Here is an 18107-nt window from a genome sequence, read left to right on the forward strand (position 1 = left end):
TTTTTATTTTGCCTTCCATTCCTTGGCACCCCCTGCCTCTCATAGAAAAAGAGGGAAAACTGCCATCATCAGCCTTCTGCGTATCTCTCTGCATCTTTTTCTGGGTTTAGGATTTACTGATTTTCAAACTGTTCCAAGAGCCTGGGGTTCCATTCGATTCCATGGGGATGAAGGCTTAGAATTCGTTTTATGGGAAGTCCATGAGCTTTGACCTTGCATAATGCGGACCATGAGCAGCTGGCCAGGCTTCCTATAATCTGAGTCTTCTTTATGACCATTTTGTAAAATTGTTGCAATCTGTGGAACTAGTCTGTCTACATTTATGACCTTTCATTTAAACTAGACTGGCACTGTTGCAACCAGGATAATATAAGAAGGTACAAAGCAAACTTCCTTTTGGCCGTACTGTCAAGGGAACAGTATTTGTGGCTTACACAGTAGGGGTGGAGAAGGAGACTTTGTAACTGACATCATATCCTTTCCACTTAGCTGGAAACTTACGTGTGTGTGCCAATTCATAACAAAATGAGGTTTTCCTAGTGAGTTCTCAAAGGGAAGAGCTTGCTGTAGTGTAGACGATGATGCTGTTTCAGACAGCAGGAATCCTGGTAATTATATCAAAGTATAATTCTATGCAATGGCATGTACTAACTTTGTGAATTTTCAGCAGATCTATACACCCATGTAACTGCCACTCCCATCAAAATATAGAACATTTCCGTTGCTCCACAAAGTCTCCCCACATCGCTCTGTGGGCAGACCCCAAAGCTCGCCAGGCCGGGTCAGCTCTCAGGCCCTGGCATCCTGACCAAGGGCCCATGCCCACTGTGCCACATGGCGCCCTGGCCGAGGGCTTTTTCTTTACATCTACTGGGTGGTCGCTTGCCTAGAATCTCTGCATGCTCGCTAATTAATTATTATTGATTAATTCATAGGCTGGAGGTAATTTAACAGCATCATCACTCATCCTGAAGCCTAGATATCTTCTTTTGTCCTATTTTTACTTCAACTTGCCACATCTAATAAATGGTCAAGTACCTGTGAAACATCTGTGACATCTCTTGGTCTTTGCCTTCCAGTATTATCAGAAAATTATTAGTTCATTAAAGTATATTATTCATTACTTAGTGTTTGGTTGGGTTATATAAATTTAACTTTTAACAAGAAAAATGTCTTCGTTAACAAGGTTGTCATTCACGATTGCATGTGGATTCCTCTTGCAGGTAGTGTGACTGCTGCCGCCTGGGTGTGTGTAACTCTAAAGTGTCAAATTGTAGTGGTGTGTGATACGAGTGTTTTCTTTTCTAGGACTTTTCCAGATTTCTCAGAACAAAGTGGCTGTTCTTCTTCTAGCTGGTGGACAAGGGACAAGACTTGGTGTCTCGTATCCCAAGGGGATGTACGATGTTGGGTTGCCATCCCATAAGACACTTTTTCAGATTCAAGCAGAGCGGATCCTGAAGCTTCAGCAGTTAGCTGAAAAATACCATGGCAACAAGTGCACCATCCCGTGGTAAGAAATGTCTCACAATGAGGGAATGTCTGAGCACATATTGGCTTAAAGTACTCGAAATGCATACGTCCTTTATTCATAAGCAGACCTATTTCCTGTTACCGATGTCCTTGGGAGCTGTAATTTCCTGTACACGTTAAAAGTGTCATGCAGTCTAGCTAGGTAGCTGGTCACTGTGGCCCTCACAAGCAGTGTGTACCCACTCCCACGTTTCTGTCCCTGCCTGAGCACTTTGGGGTGCTGCGGGCTCAGCGTCTAGAAACTTCACACCGACCACTAGTTTGTCTGTGTATAGAATTTCCGATTGAAAATTTGAATTTCTGGAGTTGAGCAGCATCACTCCGTTATTTCCAGCACCGTGGTCGAGACATTGTGGCCTTGTTGATTCCTAGTCTTTTTATCTCTTTCTCTCTCTGAAAGCATTGAGTGTCTGTTCTTGTCTTTAGTATCTGACATTTCATGACAACATGGTGTGGGGCAACTTTCGGTGGGTTCTCTCAGTCTGGGACTCTTACCCTTAAGGGCCAGGTTACCTAGTCCCCCACCCTCGCCCCCGCTGAAGGCCCCACTATCGTGCCTGCTCGGGCCAGCATGGCCGTCTGCGTGCGGGCCGTGTTCTCAGGGCCTGCCTCGCCGGCCTTCACCTCCTGTGCACCAAGCCGTTCCCGAAACTGCTCCGCTTTTCAGAAGTTTCTGAGCTCGCGTCTTCCAGAGCAGCTCTGGAAGGGAGCACGTTTTGAGGGGAAACCAGCCATGGCTGTGAGATCCCTCAAGTCTCGAATCTGGTTATTTTCTCCCCAAAGGTTCTGCTGGTCTCTTTCTCCTTCTGCCTGGTCCAGGCCCCCTGCCGCTGCCTGGACCCCAGATTGGCACACGCCCCCAGGACAAGGCCGCTGCATACCCTCGGTCCCCTCTGAAAGACTGCCACTGTCCTGAGCTTTTGTTCTGACCCGTGTTGCTTCTGTAGCACTAACACCTGTAAATGGGCTTTTTATAACTTCCCAGCCTTCCTAGCGCTCTCTTCACAAGTGTTTGCCTCCTTGTGAACTACTTTTCTTCTTGATTCCTGTGGGGTGTTTGAGGGACATCTGTGTTCTAAGTGATGACCCGGCTTCCTACTGTCACGCTGGATTTCCTTCTCTCTCCTCACAACTCAGGGTGTCTATTTTTTCTTAGGTGGACGAGCTTAGCCACCTCTTTTGTCATCTTCTAAATCAGCCCAAGCCTTTGTGCCCAAAGTTCAAAATGCGCAGGACAATTTGTTGGACAGAGGTATCTACTATGGTGGGATGTTGTTATACCATTTTCCTCGTTTATTCATTCAACAGGTGCTAACCGAGTATCTGCTTGTAGGTGCTGCGGGTATATCAATAACCAAAATAGACGAAAGCCCTACTGATTCGTAGTTTACGTTCTACTAAAAGCACGCTGTTTCAGTCACTAATTGTGGTTTTAGATGGAATATTTTTCTCCTTTGCCACACTGGCATGGGTTGGATTTTTGTGATGAGACAGTATAATTACGCTTTTATGATTTTAAATGAAGGGTGAACGGAGCCCAGATTCCATTTCAAAATTTTAATAAAAAGAACCACAGAGCTCATTAGAATATCGTGCAGTTACCCTTTTCTCCTTGTTTATTTAGAATAGGAATTTTTAATTTAAAATACACTTTTTACAACGTTCTCAATTGTTTACATAAGCTGGTTGTAGGCTCTCTTGCAGGAGGTGTGTTTCGTATTGTCACAGAGACTTGTTCCCTACGTGAGGGTGGGTGCAATGGGGGAAGAAAGTCCCCTGGGGCAGCAGCCGATGCTGCTGCTCCAGGGTGAGGATGAAGGCGCTCAGGCGCCCTCAAACACCTTCTTCCCGTTGAGAGACAGACAAGGCTTGTTTGCCTGATCCACGCAGCTGGGTCACTTAGCAGATGTGCTTTTCTCTTGCAAGGTATATAATGACGAGCGGCAGAACAGTGGAGTCCACGGAGGAATCCTTCACCAGACACAAGTACTTCGGTTTGAAAAAGGAGAATGTGATCTTTTTTCAGCAGGGAATGCTACCAGCCATGAGTTTTGATGGGAAAATTATTTTGGAAGAGAAGAATAAGGTTTCTATGGCTCCAGGTTTGTAACCATGCTTATTTAATGGTGACTAGAAATGGTAGTGACATAAATCATTAAATTTTGACTTTCGTTTTAATTTGGTGATTTGGATGCTAAAAAAAATTAATATTTTTATTTATTTATTTTTGCAATTTGTTAATGATCTAAAAAATGAAAATGCCCATGGGTGGACCGGAAATGCCTTTCCCCCTTCGCGGACATCGGCGCTGGCAGGGAGTCGCCACAGCGTGCGGGGCGCTCCCCGTCTGCTCGGCGTTTCACGCGCAGCGGTGCTCCCGGCACCGTGGCTCACGGCAGTGAGAAATGGAGACCGTCCGTAGTTCTGTAAATAAGGCTGAAGTAGAGTTTCACTGTAACAGTCTTACATAGTATTAAACGAGTTGTTTAATTAAGTGACAAAGAAATAATTTCAGTGGGTTAAGTAAGAGAACAAGAAATACAAAACTGTGTACATGGCACCGTTAGGGCCGCCGCGCGCGCAGACCCAGGTGGTGCGTGCACACTGTGTTTTTCAGTGACGTCCAGAACCGGGCCGCTCTGCCTGGGCAGCCTCACGTGGTGGCCCCAAGTATGAGCCCGGCTGTGACAACAGACATGTCCATGGAGTCAGAGCTCTGAATCAGGACTTGGAGGACGGGCTGACGGGGAGTAACCAGTGTTGCTGGCTGTGGCGCTCTCCAGAGAGCTACTTTTTAATTAATATTCTTTTTAATTAATAGAAGAACGTACTATTCCTAGCTCTGTTTTGTGAAGCCGTCTAATTGTTTTTCATTATTTCAGCTGTGTAGAGCTTGTCGCTGGAAGAAGTACATTAGTCAGTACTGAAAATAGATGTGGAAAGAAGAGGCTTTACTTATAGTCAATTTAAGTCACCATGGACCTTCATATTAATCTGGTTTTAAACAAATTATTTGGTATAAAATGCTCATACATTTAGATGGGTGAAATTGTCTGTCAGGCTGTGAGTGTCGAGCCCACATGAATCATACAAAGGTTAAATAAACTTGCTATGAAGGAATCATTGCTCGAGAAGTAATTTCACGTGTCACAGTGCATCACAGGCCCACCTGTCAGGACAGCTGACGAGGGAGCATGGGCTTCGGGCCTGACTTGTCTTTCACAGACGCCGTTCTCTGCACATTGACGCTGCGTCGCTTTCAGAATCGCGTAGTGTCATGCGAGACACCTGAGTCTTTCCTTACGGATATTCAGTTTTCTTGGCCCACACTGAAGAGCCTTCGGGGTACCTTCCTCATGGGTCTGGTGTGCTGCTAAGGGCTGTTTCACTTCCCAGATGGAAACGGTGGTCTTTACCGGGCTCTTGCGGCCCAGAACCTCGTGGAGGATATGGAGCAGAGAGGCGTCGAGAGTGTTCACGTGTACTGCGTCGACAACATTCTGGTCAGAGTGGCGGACCCCCGGTTCATCGGATTCTGCATTCACAAGGGAGCAGACTGTGGGGCTATGTAACGCCTCACGGACTGGGGCCGTGTGGCCGCTCTCCGTCGGCACGTGCATTCCAGGATTTATTACGGCGTTTCGAATATTTCAGAAGCAGTCATCCCTCTAACTGAACTAACTACCCCGCACCCACTCTTTCTCTTAAATTGGCAACATTTGATTCTAGAAGTAATGTTTTATGCCTGTCCATCACCAGTAAGAGTTTAAAATCCGTGAGGTCGATTTGCAGGTACCTGGGAGAGGGCGTGGTCACCCCTAGGCCCGGGACAGGTTGTTAATATCAAGTACTGCTTGCTCAGAGTGACCCACTTTCTTCCTGTGGCGGAGTCACTGGAGCGTGGGCACAGGAGGGGCGGTAGAGGTGGCAGATGTAGACGTGGGCGGGGCATGCGACATGGCATCCCATGGTAGTTCGTGACTAAGACAGAAATGTGCAGATGGGGGATAACGGCAATTAAGGAGATTTGTAGTTGCTTGAATGACCACAGACGTACTGCAATTAAGTGCCATATAACAAGGTCGCATCCTTGGCTTTGTTCTTTTCTACACTTTTTTAGTTGCATGAATGATGATATAGGAGACAGGCCTTTATGGTAGCAAACAAAACACGTAGTATACCCAGGAATCAAGTCGACAAGAAACGTGAAAGACCTTAAAAACACAGACGGTTTAAAAATATTAACATAAATTTTGCTCTCTTAAAAATCTATAAAGGTCTCACCAAATTAAAGTATAACACAATCCTGATCAGAGTCCCAAGGACACTCTTTTGGGGACACTTGGGGACAGAATGATTCTAAAATTTAACATAAACATGTAAAGATGGCCAGGAAAATGTTGAAAAAGAATTATAATAAGGAGGGAAGAAGGTTGGAGAAAATCTGTCATATTAAGATGGATTGTAAATAAAAAGTAATAAGAGTGTAGTGCTGACACCGGAGTAGAATGACAGATTAATGGGACAGCGGATCAGTCGGGAACAAATCCTTGTATATAAGAATGTACTGAATAAGAATGTGGCATTTCCAGTCACTGGGGGAGTGAATGAGAAACCTGCTTAAAAATAAAGTAAGATCTTGCCCTCAAAACTCATTCTAGAACCAATTTCAAATGGATTGCAGAGATATTAGAAGACAATGTAGAATAATTTTGTAATATTGACAGGAAGAGAAGTTTTCTGACAAAAGCAAAAACCATACAAGTGTCTGACAAAAACAAATTAGACTATATGTAAATCTGAAATTTCCGGATTTAAAAAGAAGACCTGCCATAAGAGACATACCAAATTCTTGGGTGGAGATTTTCTATTATAAATATTTCATTACTCTCAAAATTTATCCGTCTGTCGTAGAAGCTGAACTCTTAAATTTATCAGTACAAGATTTGAGAGATTAAGCTGGTAGACATAATAGGACTCCTCCTGAGTTGGTTTAGTTCATCTGTTTTAGGCCTCTGTGTGTTCCTCTAGGAGCTTCAGCACTGTCTTGTGAACAGCTGCCAAACGTAATCGAAACGGATAGCATTGTAAGTAGCGACTAAGGTTTAAAAACAAAGCAAAACAAAACTATTTCTGACTTTGTTCTACTTGGTGTCACTCTTTTTTTCGAACACAGAAACTTAAACTTTACAGTTCTGAGCTTCAGAATCATTTTAAATTACGTATGATCAGAGACTTAAGCCTGGAAGGGACCTCAGAGGTTACCCGGTCAACCCCTTGGCTTCAGAAATGAGCACGTGAGCCCAGCCCTAAACTGGTTCCGGGCTGGAGGCCCTTCACCCCCGTAGCAGGGAGGATCAGAACCCATGTTTCCAGCTCCAAGCCAGTGTCGTATCGCCTCATAAACCAGCCTCTTGGCAGTGCCATGTTTTTGCTGGCAGCTCAGAAAACCTTGCATGGGCACGGTGACCTTTGTGAGTGTGCCGGTCACACAGAGATGCGCGTACAACCAGTGGCTCCTCCACGGCCCGTGCGTGGGGCCTGAAGGACACATGCAGTCTGTCTTCCTGCCTATGCTGTGTCTGGGATGTGACGCAGTCGTCACTCAGCGAAGGAATAAGTAAATACTCAGATGGAACCGAACTGTGATTGGACTGGTATACGTTAAAACTTTTAGACATGTTAGAAACCACTTATGTCATCTGTCTTCCCATCCTTTTTATTTCAATAAGATCAAGATATTAAAATACATTTTTTACGTATTTCATGCACATAGGGAGGGCGTGACTCGGTGTGCTGATAGAATTCTCTGCAGTGCTTTCCTGATAGGCTCCGGTCTTGGTGCATGAAGTGCTTATGATGGCGCGACAGCCCTGACGAAAGACGCTGAAGGGCAGAGTGGTCCGCAGAAGAGCAGTGCTGAGCAGGCAGGGACCGTGGCGGATCAAAGGTCATTTCATTAAGCAGTTGACTTTGAGGTCAAAGTGTGACTTTGAACTCAACTTCTAGGATTTAACTTGTGGGACGCAGAGCAAACCTTTTTCTTTTCCGCATATATAAACAGCCTTCCAGCTCTGCGCAGTACACAGATGATTTCTTTTGTCATCTGGACTTTTATAGTGTTTGGAGGTTAGTCGTCATGGAAGTAAACGCTCGGCCAGCAGGTTTGCACTCGGGGGAGGGACAGTGGGGGCGTATAGAGGCGACTAGAGAGGAAACCTGTGTGTGTGTGTGTTTTCATTGGGGACGAGAGGAATTGACCCCAAATTCCCTGCGTAGTGAGACCCCCAGGGCAAAGTGTGCGAAGCGCATCGATGGACTGGAGTGGTTCGCTTAGGTCGTTTTGCCGTGCCGTGTTCCCCTCCGGTGGCACCCCCCACTCCTTGGTAAAGAGTTTCTTTTCATCGAACACTGTGCTCCTTTCAGGGGGCACACAGTGAAACTGCACAGCAGGCTGACGTGTCGCTGGGCGGGACTCCGGGCCTGTGCTCTCATTGCTGTGTAAACCAAGTTCTCCGTGGTGGCTTCGGCTGTCTGCAAGAGATGCTGCTGGCTGTGTTTGTTTTAAGGAACCGGTTGCTGAAAAAAGTTTTAACTTTATTGATATGATTTCACATGTACTTAGGATAGACTTCAGTTGGGGACAGATTTTTCAAAATGCCCTGGAGTGTGCTGCACTGTTACTTGAACAGGGCAAACGAAACAGACTCTTCAGATAGTTTTACCGCTCGGTTCTTCTGTTGGACATTCATCTCAACTGCACCTCGACTTTATGTTGGTGCATTGAATACCGTTCTTTTCTCATTTTCTTCTAAACAATTTAGGCGAGTTGTGTGGAACCCGGGTGGTGGGTACCAGAAGCACCCGTGAGGTTTTTATAAAATTGAACGCTCTCACGTTTCCCTCTGATGTGTACTTTTCAGCTCCCCCACCAGCCAGATCCACTGACAGATGATCAAATGCTGGTTTTCAAACTTTTTAAAAGCATAGAATCTCTTACTCTGAACAAAATCTAGCATCGAAAGCAGATAAATATGGGTGGCTTTTTCTGTCTGAAGGGGGCGGGCAGTGACCTGCCTTCTCTAACCCATCACTCCAGCCAAGTCCATGAAAAACAAGGAGTATGCTGCATTCATGAACGAAAATGAAGAAATGTTATTTTCAAATGAAATAACGGTTTGGGCAATATAAAGTGAAAGGCTAGATGCCTACTTTTCTGTCCTGTGCCTCCCAGAGGAATCCCATCTCGTGTCTTCTCCGAGTGGTTGAGTGCGGCTAAGGACACGTTAAATAATGAAAAGAGGACGTCGGGAGACGTCGACTCCTCTTTTCATTATTCCCAGTCCAGGCGATTCCTCCGGCCTGTCTGTGTCTGATGGACTTTTCTCCACTGTGGAGTTAGGTGATATCCAGGAAGGAGGCAATTCACGGCGTTTCCAGTTGGAAAGTGGTATTTCAGAGAGTATAAGGATGGCTAGGTGACTGTCTAAAGTTAAGGATGCCTCTTGATACCTTAAAGAAGCGCGAGCGCGGTCTCTGGAAACCGCAGCGCTTCAGGCCCCTCCCCTCCTGTCCCTGTCTCTGCCGGCAGGTGGTGGAGAAGACGAACCCCACGGAGCCGGTGGGCGTGGTGTGCCGGGTGGACGGCGTGTACCGCGTGGTGGAGTACAGCGAGATCTCCCTGGCCACCGCGCAGCGGCGGGGCCCCGACGGGCGGCTGCTGTTCAGCGCGGGCAACATCGCCAACCACTTCTTCACCGTGCGGTTCCTGAGAGATGTGGTCAGGTACGGCCGGCGCGGCTCTGCGCTCACACTTGCTCAGTCACAGAGGCGGTCGGCGGAAAGCAGGGAGACCCTGTGGGGCGGCCCCTCTTTCCTGGGGTCGCCTTTGCTCCTGCGGCACGGTCCTGGGTACGAGACTGCGCAGCCTGCAGACCCGGAGCAGCCGATGGCCTGTGCGGGGGCCACAGGGCGTCCCCGCCCCCTCCGCCAGCTGTGCTGGTTCCCGTGAAGCAGAGGAGTGGAACGCTCTCTCTGCCACAGCTGCAGACCTTATGGTACAGGTGTCTCCCCGCCACCTACCGAATCAGAATTCCTGGAGGCGGGTGTCCGGCATCTGTACTTTTAAGAAGCCGCTCACACGATTTACTTTAGCTGGTTCCCGCCGAGCCTCTGGGGACTCGTGTGTTAGGGAGTGAAGGGGAAAGAGCTGAGACCCGGCTGGAGGCCAGCATGGTAGTGCCACCGGGTGCAGTCGGAGCTGTCTATCCCACGGACCGCGAAGTGGCGCCTTTTCACTATTAACGCTCCACTCGGCAGCTTCTAGGCGTTCCAGATGCCTGCTAAAGTTGCTTGGCTTTGCTTTAGAATGGCGACTCCGGTTCCAAAATAGTTCCCGTCCATCTGTGCTGTTTTAGCTGCGTTTGGTCACCCACCGTCACTGTTAACACTCATCTTTCCATCCCATCCTTAAAGGGGTCGCAGCTGGGCAGGCTGGGGCGAAGAGCGGACATGGGACTTAGGGGGAGACAGTGGCGTGAGCTGCGTGTGTATTTTAACGTGGAGAGCTTTATTGTTTTTAACATAAGGAGATGAATAGGGAAATCTGTCCATTTACCATTTAGTAGGAACTAAAACGTAGCGAATGCTCGACCTCGACCGTCAGTCCCGGCCATCGAGCCGGCTGTCAGGCTTGCTGGCGTTCTGCGTTTGGAGAGTGATTGTCTTTCTTCCTCTCTTAGTGTTTATGAACCTCAGTTGCAGCACCATGTGGCTCAAAAGAAGATTCCATTTGTGGATCCCCAGGGGCAGTTAATTAAGCCAGACAAACCAAATGGAATAAAGATGGAAAAGTTCGTCTTCGACATCTTCCAGTTTGCAAAGTACGTTCGCGCAGTGCCGGGGAGCCTGGACGTGCCCCAAAATGCTGCGCTTTGCCCTCGGCTGGGCTCTGTTCCCAGGACAGGAGACCTTGTCAGCTGCGGCATGTGGGTGGCGAGCGTGTGGCCTGGATCCCTGCCTCTCCAACGTGAGGCCACCTGCCCAGCAGTGCGCTGAGCTGCCTATGAGCACGTTCGTCTGTATCAGTCAGTCCCTTACCTGGCTGTCCTGCGGAGCCAGTAAAGTCACTTGTTCTGGCCGAGAGGCTAGAGAGGCTCGGCAGAAAGTGGCCTTGAGCTGGGGATGCCCTGCAGGGCCGCGTGCCATGGCGTAGCTCTCCCGGGGTTCGCGCGTGGTGTTGAGGTGTGTGTCTCAGAACTCGACTGCCGTGAGAGTGCAGAAGACCAGTTAGCCATAGGTGAGCGCAGTGTCACTTGGTGGCGAATAAAGCGTCCGTCCGGTTCCCTCTAGGAAGTTCGTGGTGTATGAGGTGTTACGGGAAGACGAGTTCTCCCCACTCAAGAACGCGGACAGTCACAGTGGCAAGGACAACCCCACCACGGCCAGGCACGCTCTGCTGTCCCTTCACCACCGCTGGGTGCTCAACGCGGGGGGCCACTTCGTAGACGGAAATGGCTCCCGCCTGCCCGCGATTCCCTGGTAAGCCGGTGCCTTTGTCCCCAGGGGGCCGTGTCCCGGCCTGTCCTCTCCGACTCCGTTCTGCTCTCTGCTGTGCCCCCAGCCCCGGCATCGGCGTGGCCAGTCCCCGGGTGAGCCGAAGACAGCTCTGCCCGTTATGAAGAGTGCTGGCTTTGCCTCCTCTTACAGGGGAGTCTCTTCTAAGCTCTTGTTTCTCTGGAGGCATCCGCAGCGTGTCACCAAAAGCCCCCTACTGAGGCACAGTCGGCAGGCCATTGCTTTGGTGTGCCTTCGGGTTCAAGCCCGCCAGAAGTGTGCCAGACCTCAGGGCAAGAGGGTGGGGCGTTGCTGGCTGTGTGTCAGGGGCCTCCCTACAAAGGTTCTCTGGGAGATCCCCAAAGTGCCACTGCCCACACACCGTCTGCGAGACACAGGGCCACCGCATCTTCCATGCCACTCAGGCCACTGAGGGAGGTGCCGGGAAGAGAAATGAATGCCAGTTGTGTTTACTGACACTAAAACTTCGGAAACGTTTTGGGAATTTAGACGCTAAAAAAATAAAAAGGTACTGATAGCTGTTTAAATCTGAGATAAAGCTCTTTAAAGCTTAATCTTATATTTTATGATGAAATCTCCACTGGCACTTAGAATCCCCCCCTTCTAAATCATTTGACGTTTCTGTGCTTATATAAAGAACACTCTGCCGTGTAATTTGTATTCTTACGGGATAAAAGGGCTGGCTGTGGCACACATGCGCAGGAGTGCCCGGAGGGGTGTCAGAGCACTGGGCGCCTGCACCGGCCACCGGAACCTACCGGTCTGTGCCGCGTCTCCACAAGGAGGGGCCCTGGCAAGCTGTCTCAGAGTCCGGGCCTCTTTCAGGTTGTCTTGCCATCCAGCTTGCTCTATGGCATGACGCGTTGTCCTCATGCTTCATCTCTGGCCATTGAGTTTGTTTCTTAACCCTTCAGATTTTCTTTGCCGGGTTTATAATTTGCCATAAATACGTGCCTTTCAGACAAGTATATTTTGCAGTTCCTTTTCTTTCTTACTGTTTTGGATTTTGTTTTTCATTCCCGTTAACGCTTATTTATTCCTGCGTAGCAGTGCTGCAAATGGAAGGGCGGAGACCGTCACAGCTGATGCCAATCACAAGTAACTACCCAGCCTGCCTGCGGGGCGTGGTGGCGGGCGGCGCTCCCTGTACTAACTGGTGCTGTCGTTTAGCGCTCTGCCTGTCGGGGTCTGCGGTGGATGGTCGAAGCTTTGGGGGGGCGCTCTACTGCTTATCTGGTGGCAGGTGTCTGTCTGGATGACACTAACTCAGAGTCTCGGTGCATGCTGGAATTGGGGAGCATGCCTTACTAAGAATCCAACCACAGGTGTCTGAGCCTGCAGTGACACATCACAAGTGACAGGTAAGACCTAGAGCAGGTTACAGGCCGGGAGAGCAGATTTGGATCCCAGCTCACCCCCTTAGCATAAGCACGGCAGGTAGAAATGATGCTCTGTGGATGCGCCTTCAGAGCTGGATGTCCCCCTCGGCACAGAGGCCACCCGCTTCAGACACACTGATGGCTCCGAAGGCGAGGAAGCTGCTCGTGGGATCTGTTCTCATGCTAGCAGCCTCCCTTTTGGTCTCTGTGTTACTCATAGGCAGTTGTCCTGCTCCTAAAGACATTCTGTCTTAATGTCAGATAATTTTTAGCTGGAGGTAGCACGTGCCCTCTGCCATCTAGGTGCTAACAGGGTTTGAAAAAAGCCATTGTCTTTACGGCGAAGGAGACAGCTTCATATCCGTTACACTTTAATGCTAGTAGGTTTAGCTTTACTCTTAGGCGTTTAAGATAACTTGGGGAATACAGAGGGTGGAGGGTCTGGAGGTGGGAGTTACTTCAGGAACGGCATAGCACCAGTGTCATTTTATCTGTTTTTTTTTTTTTTTCCTGCCTGTGCCATCCATCTTTGCCCTGTACAGACACGTCCCTGTGACTGTCAGTGGTTCTGGGATGTGGCCCCGAGCAACAGTGAGGGGACTCCCAGATCTGGCTGGCTCTCCTCGTGGGAGCTGTAGACGACTGCCGCCCCTCATGCTGTGGGGACCGGGATGCAGAGCCCTTTGCCATTTTCTGTCCCAGCCATCATTTTGAATACGTGAAAGCCAGCCGCTTTTTTAATTTAAGACGTAAAGTTTTTACCATAAATTTCCTTCTCATTGAACCACAGTTTTTAACCTAAAAGGTGAAAGTTTCTTACTTAGACACCTGAAAACAACTTCTAGCCATCTCCCATAAGAAATAGAAGTTTTAAACAGTTGGTTCTTGTTCAGGTCCTTTTAGTACTTTTCTCCCTATTTACTTCGTTTTAGCCATTTGTAGAATAATTAAACTGAAATCACAGTTTGTCCTCAAATGAGATACGAACTTAGAAACCCTAGAGGATGCCCTCGGAGAGCAGAGAGAGATCATTGGAAGGTGGGAGGGGCGGAGGAGGGGAGAAGTGGCTCGCAGGTGTCCTGAAGGAATGGGAGCAAGCGTGCTGGATTTGGACAGAATGACATTGCTTTTGTTTTTCACTTACTGAGCAGTGCTAGCTACCGAAAGTGCGTGTGGCTGGAGACGGGGCAGTGCTGGTCTCGGGCTGACGTGCCCGTCTCCTGAGACCTCGCGTTGGGCGACCGTCGCGTCTCTCTCTCGTCCTCCAGGGCATCCAGCTTTGTTTCTTAAAGCCGACTTTGTTAGTTTTTTGGGTGTCTTTGTGGCACAGGGGAAAGTTATATTCGGGCCAGCGGTGTGTTCTCGTCCCGGCACTCCAGCCCCGCGGGGCTTGGGGGGGTGCGGTGGGCGGGGTGGGCTCTGTACACCTTTCCAGCGACATTGGCTTCAGTCCGTCTGGTTTAGTATGACTGAGCTGCCCGGAAGGGTCTGGGCCATACCTCTGGAGCTCTCTCGATGGAACCTGATGAACACGGGGAGAGAGGTGCGTCCTGGCTTGTAGTGCACCTGTTCTCCAGATCAGTCTGTGGTGCGCCCACCCTCACAGCCTGTCAGGAGGTTCACGATGCACAGACATAAACGTTATATCACATCATCAGGCAGTGCGTGTTTGCGTGTTGGATGTGTAGTGTGAATAATAATTACCCTAGGAAGCAGTGACTCAGCAGACGCCTCATAACTGTATTGTCTTCTGTGTGAAGATGTGAGTGAGGACAGTCACTGTGAAGCGGCAGTCGAGGGAAGGCTGGGGCTTGAGCTGAACTTGGCGGACGGGTGTGATGCGGCTGGTCGAAGGGGCCTCATGGAGAATGAGGTGGGTGGAGGCGGCAGGGCGAGCAGTGGGAGCGGACGCAGAGCACCCTGAATGCTGGCTAGACAGTTCCGTCCAGAGGAAGACCAGGCTACACTCAGGGGCCCTCAGCAGGATGTCAGCCCTCAGGCTGACCACAGAGGAGAGCAAAGGGGAGCTGGGCTCTGAGGCTGGGCCTCGTTCCTGTTGCCCAATTGCTGAAATGGTGAAAAAACTCCATGCTCTGACACCTCTAAATGCGTTTTAAACATGCCTTACTGACTTTTGTGTTAGGTAATTTAGAAACGCAGGATGGCAACAGGCCATGATGGCGAGCGTGCCTGGAGGAGGCACAGGGTGGCCGGGCCGGGCCTTTGTGTGGCTGCGTCTTGCTTGAGCTCTTCAAAGGGCTTTGGTGAGGGTGACGGAGAAGCACTCGGAAACAGAGTCCATCAGCTCAGCTCATCTAGGGGCTCAGGGGGCACAGGGAAGCACGGGGCTGGGGACGGTTCACCGGCTCCTGGACAGGGCCATCCAGCGACGCTTCCCACAGTGAAGGAACCGCTGTCTGCTTGTGGCTTGCTCGTCAGCGGCATGGCTGCGGAGCACTCGAAATGTGGTTATGACTGAGAAAGTGAATTTTAAAGTTATAATTAAACTTTTTATTTATTAATTTAAGTTTAAGCGGCCACATGTGGCCAGTGGCCACTGTATTGGGCTTTGAGGCCTCAGCATGTCTGTCCGCAGTGGAACCTGACTCTCAGGCTGTGGCAAGGGTTAAAATGAAATGGGAAGGCTTCGAAGGACCTGCCACGTACCTGGAACGTAGCACGCATTCAGTAAATAGTTCCCTCTTCATCAGATTAAAACTTGGAAACGACAGAAATGACACGTGCACAGGGCGTCTCGCGGTTGCTGAGGTGCTGGTTGCTGGCGCCACCCCGCACAGGGTCCTTCTGTCCCTGACGGTTCCACGGTGCCGTGGCCCCCGGGAGGTCAGAGATCACCAGGGCTGTGACGCAGGAGCGGCTCCTTATCGCAGGCCTCTCCGAGGGAAGCGGCGCTCTGCGCGGCTCTCTGGCAGGGGGTGGGACGCGAGTGTCTAACACGTTCGGTTTCCCTCAGCTTGAAGGACGCCCACGACGTCCCTATCCAGTGCGAGATCTCCCCTCTCGTCTCCTACGCCGGAGAGGTGAGTCCGCTCTGCCTCTCCCTCCTGTTCTAGAGCTGGAGTTCAGGTGCCGATGGGCATTTGAGTGCAGGAGCAGCAGAGGGGGCGGTGCCGATGGCCCTGCTCCCGGACGCCGCCCGAGAAGGGCCTGCACCCTGCTCCCCGAAAACCCCGTAGTGGGCGGTTCCCACGGGGACGCTTTCCTGTTCGGTCCATTTTTCGTTGTGCGGAAACGCAAGGGGCTTTTAAAGGGTACGTGACGGCCTTGCTTTTTTAGATAAATCATCTGGCCGTTTTCAGCGCAATAGAATTTTCCTCTCGAAGGGTCTGTTTGCTTTCACAGGCGTAGTCCTCTGGCTTCGCAGGCCCGGGAGCTAGGGCTGCCTCCCCTTCTCATTCGTGCCCTTGCTGGAGGGCCCTGTCACTGCGCTCAGGCCCAGGGCCAAGACAGCCCCCTGGCTTAGAAAGCCAGCTGTTCTTGGTGAAGAGTATCATCTTTTTAACCTTAGAAATTTTATTATAATCAAGATAATTTCATTTCTTGTTTGTTTTATGCTGCCATTAATAGGACATTAAGCCCAGCTTAAAAAGTATAATAAATAGATCATTATTGACATAAATGCTGCACCTCAGCCCAACTCGTGGCATTCATGTTTTAAATCATTATTACAGCCACTAAGTGTCCCCCAGTTTTCTAATTGTGTTTCATTTCAACCCTCCTCTCAGGGACTAGAAAGTTACGTGGCTGGCAAAGAATTCCACGCACCTTTAATCATTGGCGAGAATGGCGTCTGTGAGCTGGTGAAGGACGGCGTATGAGCCAGGTGCCAAGTTTCCCGCAGCGAGAGCAGCGCTTACGTGTGACAGACCGACTGTGAGCCTCCAGGCCCCTCCTGAGGCTACTCAAGTTCGAATGTCCACAGAGTCTCCTTCTGCCTGTCGAACTCTCCTAACTACTACGTAGCCCCCCAGAAGCAGCGGCCTGAACTGCAGAGAGCACTGTTAAGGTTCTCAGCTCACTGACGGTCTTATTTATAGTTTTCAGTTGTATAAAATTTTCCCCAGGCTAAGGACAGCAGTGCCACCCACGCAGTTCCCTGCAGCGTGAGGGTGGCCAGGGCGTGCGCCCGCCCTTCGCCTGGGGCTAGAAGCTTGTCTTCAGAGTTCTGCGGGGTGACAGTACGCCTTTGTACATGTCGGAAGGTTTCTGCGATACTACAAGTTTGTTTTATTTTATCAAAAGTAAGCTTTTTCAAGAAAATAGTTGGACAGTAAAATAAACTTTTCTTTTTGTCTCTGGAGTGTCATTTGTACCTTGAGGAATTTATTCCATTCAGAAAATATGAAACTTGGGAGAAACTGAGATATTGCAAACAAAAACAACACATGCACACGCGCGCGCACACACACACACACACACTCACACACACACACACACTCTTTCCGGGAAACCGCGGAGTCAGAGCCCTAAATGAACGTCTTACTTTGGACTTTGTTCCCCTTTTGCTTCCTAACAGTGGCCTCAGCCGGGGCGAACTCCCCTCTCCGAGCGGGCGGGACGGAGCAGCGCATCTGATGACCGGAGACGGGGCTGCCGGCATCGCCCGCGCACAGGACACGCGGTGCCCGTGCTGTCCAGGCTGGGGAACCTTGTCTCACTTCATTGCTTTGTTCTCTTTTACCCAAATATTTGCCCCCAGGGATTCAAGAGAATCAAGAGACTGTGGTTCCTGCATTTCCCCAGGTGAGTTCATCACTGTTATTCAGGTTTGGTTTGGTTTGGTTTTGGTTTGGTTTTCAGCTAGAAGATTAAAAAGAGGGACAGAGACTAAGGTGGTTCTTTAAACGTGGGCCATAGATAACTGGTCATTAGTAAGCGTTCTCTGTGCCTAAAAGAGTTTGCATGAAAATATTGAGCTTTATAAATACATTTATATAGCATTTAAGTATTGACCAAAAGTATATAAAATTAGCATCTGGATAAATGAAACATTCTGAAATTACGTCTAGAGGAGATTAAAAACTTTTGTTTCCCACTGACTCATTGTTACAAGTTGGAATGTCATGGGTGAGCCTTTTGTTCTGCAGAAGTTAAAAGTTTTAAGAATCAGTTTTTTTTAAAGAGCATATGATTGATATCTAAATGTAGTTTTCTGGGTGCTGAGCCATAAATAATGTGTTTAGCATATTTTCTGTTTTATTTCAATAACAGCCCAATTTTGCTATTGTCACCCATCCCGTTTCTCAAAAAGATTCGTGAGGTTCGCGTTCTCCATCAGAACAAACTCCAAATGGGTATGGGGGCAGAACCGCAGCGTTTTTACCGCCTGAAGGGGATGCCTCCTTTTCTTGTTTCTGACCGTTCATCTGCTGTTTGCTCTTCCTGTCACTGAGATGATATTAATGTTGGCAGGGTGGGGCAGGCCAGCACTGGGCTGGCGGTGGTTTGATGGACAGGGGCTGTGGTCAAAGAGTCTGAGAACCCCTGCGTCATGAAGGTGTCAGGCAGTAGCACGTGTTCCTTCGTGTGTCCTGCTGAAGTAATTGCTCTAGTTCAGAAGATACAGATGCAGGTAAATGTTTATAAAAACAGGAGTCT

The 18107-nt window shown here is 49.3% G+C and overlaps 1 protein-coding gene across 3 annotated transcripts in view; it reads left to right on the forward strand.

Annotated features, from left to right (window-relative positions):
- UAP1 (UDP-N-acetylglucosamine pyrophosphorylase 1) overlaps positions 1 to 16809 on the forward strand; it is an 18633-nt gene extending 1824 nt beyond the window's left edge. The window contains exons 2-10 of one of the 3 annotated variants that reach the window (XM_011377034.2): positions 1309 to 1513; positions 3460 to 3635; positions 4930 to 5100; positions 9123 to 9318; positions 10275 to 10415; positions 10885 to 11073; positions 12157 to 12207; positions 15463 to 15529; positions 16235 to 16809. In XM_011377034.2, the coding sequence (XP_011375336.1) occupies positions 1309 to 1513; positions 3460 to 3635; positions 4930 to 5100; positions 9123 to 9318; positions 10275 to 10415; positions 10885 to 11073; positions 12157 to 12207; positions 15463 to 15529; positions 16235 to 16327 (1289 nt within the window). In that variant the 3' untranslated portion in view covers positions 16328 to 16809. The remainder of the gene's footprint in view (positions 1 to 1308; positions 1514 to 3459; positions 3636 to 4929; positions 5101 to 9122; positions 9319 to 10274; positions 10416 to 10884; positions 11074 to 12156; positions 12208 to 15462; positions 15530 to 16234) is intronic. The other 2 variants (XM_011377035.2, XM_011377036.2) reach the window with 2 other exon arrangements.
- Positions 16810 to 18107: the final 1298 nt, after the last annotated feature.

Source organism: Pteropus vampyrus, unplaced genomic scaffold (assembly GCF_000151845.1).
Source record: "Pteropus vampyrus isolate Shadow unplaced genomic scaffold, Pvam_2.0 Scaffold304, whole genome shotgun sequence".
Taxonomy (NCBI): domain Eukaryota; kingdom Metazoa; phylum Chordata; class Mammalia; order Chiroptera; family Pteropodidae; genus Pteropus; species Pteropus vampyrus.